The following is an 8,665-nucleotide window of genomic DNA, read 5'->3' on the forward strand; positions in this document are numbered from 1 at the left end:
AATAAAAGGGTAAACACAAAGCTTAATGACTTCCAACACAACATAACATTAGAAATATTACACCATACTCCTACTAAACATGCCACCAACAAAATATGCAAACATCCATATAACATATAAACATTAATATCATATATCTCGTGTCTATTTGGGAACAAATCCCAAACAACACCCAAATAAAGACTCGGTATTCAGCCGTCGAGTCCACGGACTTGGCGTTTCCGCCTTCGGTCCCCTGACTTGGCACAATGGCCTTCGGTTAGTCAGCTCGATATTCAGTCGTTGAGCCCCAACATATCGACTCGGTATTCAGCCATCGAGCCTAAACATATCATGCATATACATTCAACATAACAAATAAGTACATCAAACATAACTAATGCAACAAATATTACTTTAACCATCAACATATAGTTCCTAGTCTCACCCGACCTAATAGTAGGCATATAATACTCTAAGGTTATGAAGTGAGGAACTCACCTCAAGTAGTCAAACACCCTTCAAATTATCCAATAACCCCTTCACACCAGGTTAACCTTGAACTTCCTAATAATGACCAAAAAAAGTTAAGTTATGGTACTTTGATATCTTAAAAGTATAATGGCTTGAGTGTTATTATTTTTTTTTCCAGATTTATACATAGAAATTATAGTCTTGTTCGGTACCAGTTTTACCCCCATTAAATGCCTTATTTTTCAAAAATGTTTTATATGAATTAATTACATGTCATTATCTATAAAAGTAGCATTCGCAAACCTCTGTACGATTTTTCTACAATTTTTGACAATCTTTACAAAACTGCCTCGCAAAACTGTTCATTACGGACCAGTCTGGGTAAATGGTCGGTTTCACCCTAGTTAGGTTCATTTCTGGCCTTTGGTCAAAACTAATGAAATGTAGAGGACTGAAAAAAGAAACTCTGGCTTTTGGTTGCGACTAAAAAGGTTTTCGCATGATCGATATATCATCTCTCAAAGATATGGACAAATTAGGGTAAAATCCTGAAATCACAGCTTTGTCATTTTAGGGTTAATGTGACCTCTTAACTCATTAAGATCTATCCAATGAGGCTTATAATCAGTAAAATGAGTTCATAACAGTAGATTACTTCATTGATATAGAGTTCAATGAAAATATCAACCCCTTTTCTTGAGATTTCCTGCATAAAACATCAAAATAAGTATAATGCCCTCCTAGGAAAAAACCAACTAGGGTTTAAGGTTTGGGACCAAAACAACCCATGTCACCACTTAGGCCTCAAAACACCTTGTAGCATCGCTACCCACTGCCATGGTGGTAGTGGTGGCTGGCGGTGACTGCCACCACCTTGGCAGTGGTGCTGGTGGTGAAGATTTCGTTTAAAGGTAGAAGAGAAAGAAGGAGAATAAGATTGCATGACTTACTTGAGAATGATGAATGTTGCTCGCTTGATGAAGATGTCATAGCCTCCTTCCAACCTTCACTTTCGATGCTCCCTTCTTCTCCACTCCCGTTTGTTCTTTTCTCCCTTCTTACTCACGGCTACACAAAGAAAAATGGCACCCCCCTTAGCCATAATCACTCACGGCTTCACTTTTGACATAACGACTCCTCTAACCCCAAAAACAATTCCATTGCACAATGGGTCCATAATTAGCCATAATTACCCCACCCTATTTTTTATATAGTTAAATATACCATAAATAATCAATAAAGTATAATAAATTCACGTACCATGAGCCGGGGTGTTACAACTCTCCCCCGTTTGAAATCTAACTTCATCCTCAAAGTAACCGCTAAGAAATAGCTCAGGATAATGTTTCTGCATCTTAGACTCCAACTCCCATGTCCACTCCAATCCTTTCCTATGTTGCCACTGCACCTTGACTAAAACAATTTCCTTATTTCAAAATATCTTTCTCTTCTTCTCTAAAATGGCAACAACCTTTTCTACATAATTAAGCCTTTCATCAATCTGTATATCTTCTAAGAGAATCACTGATGTATCATCTACTACACACTTCCTTAACTAGGATACATGAAAAGTGTTATGAATAAGGCTCAGCTCATCTGGTAGCTCTAACCGGTATGCTACCTTTCCGACCCGAGCAATAACCTTATAAGGTCCTATATATCTGGGACCTAACTTCCCCCTTTTTCAGAAACGAATCACCCCCTTCCACGGTGAGACTTTCAACAAAACATAGTCTCCCACCAGAAACTCTAAATCGGATCGCCTCTTGTTGGCATAACTCTTCTACTGACACTGAGCTGTCACCAAACGATCACGGACCATCTGTATCATTTCATTTGTCTTGAGCACAATTTCAGTGCTCCCCAACACCCGATGACCAACCTCACATCAACAGATGGGAGTCCTGCACTTCCTACCATATAGTAGCTCGTAAGGCGGCATACCAATGCTAGAATGAAAGTTATTGTTGCAGGAAAATCTTCTAATGGAAGGTACTTGTCCCAGTTACCACCGAAATCAATAGCATAATCCCTGAGCATATCCTCAAGAGTCTGGATAATACACTCACTCTGGCCGTCAGTCTGGGGGTGGAATGTTGTACTGAAGTGCAACTGGGAGCCAAGCTCTCCTTGAAAACCTCCCCCAGAATCTGGAAGTAAAACGGGTATCCCTGTCTGATACAATAGATACCGGTATCCCATGCCTCACCACGATCTCCCGAACATAAATATTTGCTAACCTTTCTGCTAAAGAGCTCTCCTGTATAGCTACAAAATGTGCAATCTTGGTTAATCGGTCAACGATGACCTATATAGCATTGAACCCACGTGGGGTCTTAGGAAGCTTTGTGATAAGGTCCATCGTAACGTGCTCCCATTTCCAAACAGGAATCTCTAATGGTTGCAGTTTACTGTGCGGTCGCTGGTGCTTGGCCTTAACTTTACGACAAGTCCAACACTCTTCTACATATCTAGCAACATCCCGCTTCATGCAGGGCCACCAATAGTTCCCCCGAAGGTCCCGGTACATCTTTGTTGCCCCGGGTGAATGGAGAACTTGGACTTGTGAGCCTCGTCCATTAATATCTGCTTGTTCCTCCTGTGAAAGGAACCCACACCCGTCTGTATCAGGTGAATAAGCCTCTACTATCACGGGCAAAGATCAGAATTTCCCCCGAAACTTTCTCGTGCTTGGCATTTTCATCAAGAACTGCCACTTCTTGAGCATTGCCAATCATCTCAAGTAATGGGGTAACCACTAACATTCACAAACAAATCCCCCGAATCGGTTCACTGGTTGGGTTCCGGCCAAGAGCATTTGCGACCACATTTGCTTTACCCAGGTGGTAGAGTATCTTACAGTCATAATCCTTAACTACGTCTAACTACCTCCTCTGACGCATATTCAAATTCTGTTGATCCATTAAATACTTCAAACTTTTATGGTCGGTGTATATCATGCACTTCACTCCGTAGAGATAATGTCTCCAAATCTTGAGAGCAAAAACCACTACTCCCAAATCCAGATCATGTGTCGGGTACCTGGCTTCGTGTGGCTTTAACTGTCTTGAAGTGTATGCTATGACCTTACCCGCGCTACATGAGCACAGCTCCCAATCCTTGATGCGATGCATCACAATAAACTACCATATCCTCCATCCCATCTGGTAGTGTCAGAATTGGGGCCTCACACAACCGTCTATGCAGGTCCTCGAAAGCTGCTTGTTGCTCGCTACCCCAACTAAAAGCTGACGTCTTCCTTGTCAGTCGGGTCAAAGGCAATGTTATCTTGGAGAAGTCTTGAATAAATCTTCAATAATATCCAGCCAACCCAAGAAAGCTACGAACTTCAGTAGGTGTTTTTGGCACTTCCCACTGCATCACTGCCGAGACCTAGTCCGGATCAACCATAATACCTTTCTGATTCACAACATGTCCAAGGAACTGAACTTCCCGCAACCAGAACTCACACTTGGAGAACTTAGCATATAGTTTCTCCCTCTTGAGTGTCTCCAACACTTCTTGTAGGTGCACCTCATGCTCCTCCTTCATCTTTGAGTAGACAAGAATATCATCAATGAATACTATCACCGAGCGATCTAACATCGGTCTACACACCCTATTCATGAGATCCATGAATGCTGCAGGTGCATTAGTGAGCCCGAAAGGCATCACCACAAATTCATAGTGACCATAACGCGTACAAAATGTTGTTTTCTCAACATCCTTAGCTTTCACTCACATTTAATGGTAGCCTGACCTAAGATCGATCATGGAAAACCAAGATGCTCCCTGTAAGTGGTCAAATAAATCATCGATTCTTGGAAACGGATAATGATTTTTCACTGTAATCTTATTCAACTCTTGATAGTCGATGCACATCCTTTGCGATCCATCCTTCTTCTTCACGAAGAGGATCGAGGCTCCCCAAGGGGAACAACTAGGTCTAATGAATTCTTTCTCAAGAAGTTCCTGCAATTTTTCATGTAATTCCTTCATCTCGGGAGGGGCAAGTCGATAAGGTGCCTTGGCCACCGATGCATCACCCGGTACCAAGTCAATACGAAACTCTACATGTCGTTCGGGAGGTGTCCCTGGCAGGTCCTCAGGAAATACATCCAAAAACTCACACAATTGGTACATTAACTCCCGACTTCTTCTCTTCTTCCACTCGTATATCTACTACATATGCCAAGTACCCAATACTTCCATGCTGCAAGTACCTCCTTGCTCTCATTGCAGAACATATTGTCGGGCTTCTTCTATCCACGTCCCCCTGGACTAATAACACTCCCCCGCTTGGGGTCCTTACCCTAACTTTCTTGTGACGACAAAGTATCTCAACATAAAAAAATCCATCCAATCCATCCCTACGATCACACACAACTCCTGCATTGCAATTGGAATCAGATCAATTGGAAAATTCTCACCCGAAACTTCCAAGGTGCAACCACGATAAACATCTACCATAGTCAGAGTCTTGTCCCCTGCAACTTCAACTACTAAAGGATAACCTAGACGTCCAATAGTACGCCCAAGATGCTCGCTAAAGGTAAGAGACACAAACGAGTGAGTAGCCCCACTATCAAACATCACTAAGGCAGGCACCGAGTCGACTAGGAACATTCCTAATCATACAATTTATCAATATACAGATGGAAAGATATTAAACTAACACTGGTAAGTAAATTACTATAGAGAGAGTATACCTATCACCATGTTGGGTGTCGCCTGTGCCTCCTCGGCTGTCATCTGATAAACTCTGACACGCGTCACCTTAGGCCTCACATGTCCTGTACGTCCATCCGTAATATGCAAAGGAGCTGTCACAGGGGCCTTCACCACCCCACTTCCCCCATTGGACTTCAACTTAGGGCAATCAGTCTTGATATGGCCCGCTTGCCCACAGTTGTAACAAACCTTCAATCCAACAGGGCATTTTGTACTCTTGTGCCCCGGTTGCCCACACTTGTAACATTTAAACTCTTTCCCCAGACGTGCACTACCTCGTGCCCTAGAACTTCTACTCTTCTGACCTGGATGCTGGTAAAAAATCTTTGGCCTTTTGGGCCATGAAGAAACTGGTACCACAGCCTATGTTGCCTTCCTCTTCTGGTTTTGGGTCTCCAGCTCGAGCTCGCGCCTCCTGACTCCATCAATGAGGTCCGCTAGTGTCTTGTGCTTCGTGGTGGCCATGAACTCCCTGATTTCGGTACGAAGCATATCGGTGTACCTGGTGATCTTCATCTCTTCATTCCCTGCGTACTGCGGGCAGAATAATGCCATCTCAGTGAACTTACGAGTCATCTCTGTAACAGCCTCAGTCGTCTGCTCGAGGTTCAGGAACTCCCGGCTAATCCTATCCACCTCCATGCTAGGCACATATTGTGATCGAAATCCAGTCACAAACTCATCCTAGGTAATAGCAGCAATCTGGTCATGATTGTTCCCTAAAGTCCACACGACCCACCAATCCTTTGCTCCATCACGTAACAAGTTCCAAACATAGCAAATCCTCAGGTTGTTAGGACAACCAATAGTAAGAAATGCACCCTCTACATCTGAGATCCAACACATACTGATGATCAGGTCTAATTCTCCTTTGAAATCTGGAGGATGGCAAGCTGAAAAATCCTTTTACTGGAACCCTCTCCCATGGGACTGTCCATCCCCGATAGTTGGAATGGCTGCAATCTTCTCATTCAACATGACTAAAAACTCATCCTTAATCATAGTGATGATCTCTGTAATTGTATCTGCTATCGCATAAGACACCTCTGTCGCAACTAGTTCCCGTATCTCGTCGTCACTCATGCTATTGCCTAACCCCAAGGCATCGCTTCTCGTATTCACCATTCTACAATCGAATGGAGCACTTTAAGGTTAGTATAGTTATTAGCACAATAATCATAACAATATTATCACTCTCAGCTCCTTGGACTTCCCATGACTTCTCTCCACTCGAACATGGATCCTGTGCTTCAGATAGTAGGAGCTCTACTACTATCTTTCACACCTATGCATGTTCGTTTCGAGATCCATCCCGGTCTGTACAATTTTCTCCTTGTCATTAATTTCTATTACGTATACTCTCTACACTAGCAATTTAATTCTCCCCCTAGTGTAATAAAATCGTTTTTCATTCCCTTACTCTAATTCACAAAGAAACTCCTCCAGCCCTGATGTGTCGTCTCGTGAAAGCACAATCATACACAATGTGCATCCAGATAGTCATTCGAATATCAAATTTCACGCCAAAACGGTTGGACTCAAACAAGAGTTGCGCACTAGCCTAAATCAGGCATTCTAAGTCTATATAGCTCATATTGTATACAAGTTCAAGCATTTAGTTAACAACCTACAGTGCTAGCATAAATTCCACGTGGCATATAGTAGGCATTCAACATGGCATGAAGTAATGGGCTATCTAGTGCACATACATTCTATGTCCTAGAAAGCAATAATTTACATCAAACAGTTAAATCCTTTTCCTTTAGCTTCGACTGACTGTACACTCTGGGTCCTCGATCCTTGTCACCAAACTTCCATTTTCTTAAAAAAAATTTTAAAGATAGTATCTCCAAGTCACAAACTTGAGTTCAAACACAGCGAGATGTGTCTGATTTGCTCAAGTTGTGCTCTGATGCCAACTTATAATATCCCAAAATTTTCCATTTTATTTAAACTTTTCAAAACATTTATTTTTTTAAAAAAAACATCAATCCATAATATAACAACCTAACCAATTTATGAAATTCAAATCCCCAATTTAGTAATTCCAAACATAATTTAGATAAACCCATTTGTTTGTAACTCAATTACAATAGAATAATAAAAGCCTTAAAATCCGTAATAACATTTATGACAGGGACCCAATCTTCAATTGTGTCAGTGTACAGTTAAGTCGAACCCTTACCCTTGTTGGGACATGATGTACCTGAAATAATAATTTAGAGAATAAAAGGGTAAGAACAAAGCTTAGTGACTTCCAACACAACATAACATTAGAAATATTACACCCTACTCCTACTCAGCATGCCACTAACAAAATATGCAAACATCCATATAATATATAAACATTAATATCATATATCTTGTGTCTATTTGGGAATAAATCCCAAACAACACCCAAATAAAGACTCGGTATTCAATCGTCGAGTCCAAGGACTTGGCGTTTCCGCCTTCGGTCCCCCCTGACTTGGCATAATGGCCTTCGGTCAGTCGACTCGGTGTTCAGTCGTCGAGCCCAACATATCGACTCGGTATTCTGCCTTCGAGCCCAAAAATATCATGCATATACATTCAACATAACAAATAAGTACATCAAACATAACTAATGCAACAAATATTACTTTAACTATCAACATATAGTTCCTAGTCTCACCCGACCTAACACTAGGCATATAATACTCTAAGATTATGAAGTGTGGAACTCACCTCAAGTAGTCAAACACCCTTCAAATAATCCAAACATCCCTTCACACCATGTTAACCTTCAACTTCCTAATAATGACCAAAAAGAGTTAAGTTATGGTACTTTGATATCTCAAAAGTATAATGGCTTGAGTGTTATTTTTTTTCCAGATTTATACATAGAAATTATACTCTTGTTCGGGACCTTTTTTACCCCCCTTAAACACCTTATTTTTCAAAATTGTTTTATATGCATTAATTACAGGTAATTAGCTTTAAAATTAGTATTCGCACACCTCTGTACAATTTTTGACAATTTTTATAAAATTGCCTCCCAAAACAGTTCATTACGATCAGTCTGGGTAAATGGTTGATATCACCCTAGTTAGGGGCATTTCTGGCCTTTGGTCAAAACTAATGAAATATAGAGGACTCAAAACGAAACTTTGGCTTTTGGTTTCGACTAAAAAGGTTTTCGCATGATCGAGATATCATCTCTAAAAGATATGGACATATTAGGGTAAAATCTTGAAATCACAGCTTTGTCTTTTTAGGGTTCATTTGACCTCTTAACTCTTTAAGACCTATCCAATGAGGATTATAATCAGTAAAATGAGTTCATAACAGTAGATTACTTCATTGATATAGAATTCAATGAAAATCTCAACCCCTTTTCTTGAGATTTCTTGCATAAAACATCAAAATAAGTATAATGCCCTCATAGGAAAAAACCAACTAGGGTATAAGTTTTGGGACCAAAACAACCCATGTCAGCACTTAGCCCTCAAAACACCTTGGA

The 8,665-nt window shown here is 40.9% G+C and overlaps 1 protein-coding gene across 1 annotated transcript; it reads right to left on the reverse strand.

Moving 5' to 3' along the window:
* Positions 1-4,579: 4,579 nt before the first annotated feature.
* LOC145076038 (uncharacterized) lies at positions 4,580-5,826 on the reverse strand. Its single transcript, XM_079022058.1, has 4 exons — positions 5,557-5,826; positions 5,163-5,496; positions 4,884-5,081; positions 4,580-4,842 (listed from the first exon to the last, which is right to left on the reverse strand). Exons 1-4 carry the CDS (start codon positions 5,824-5,826, stop codon positions 4,580-4,582), a joined length of 1,065 nt encoding a protein of 354 aa, XP_078878184.1.
* Positions 5,827-8,665: the final 2,839 nt, after the last annotated feature.

The sequence above is a fragment of the Lactuca serriola genome, chromosome 9 (assembly GCF_051521515.1).
Source record: "Lactuca serriola cultivar US96UC23 chromosome 9, Lser_US96UC23_V15, whole genome shotgun sequence".
Taxonomy (NCBI): Eukaryota; Viridiplantae; Streptophyta; class Magnoliopsida; order Asterales; family Asteraceae; genus Lactuca; species Lactuca serriola.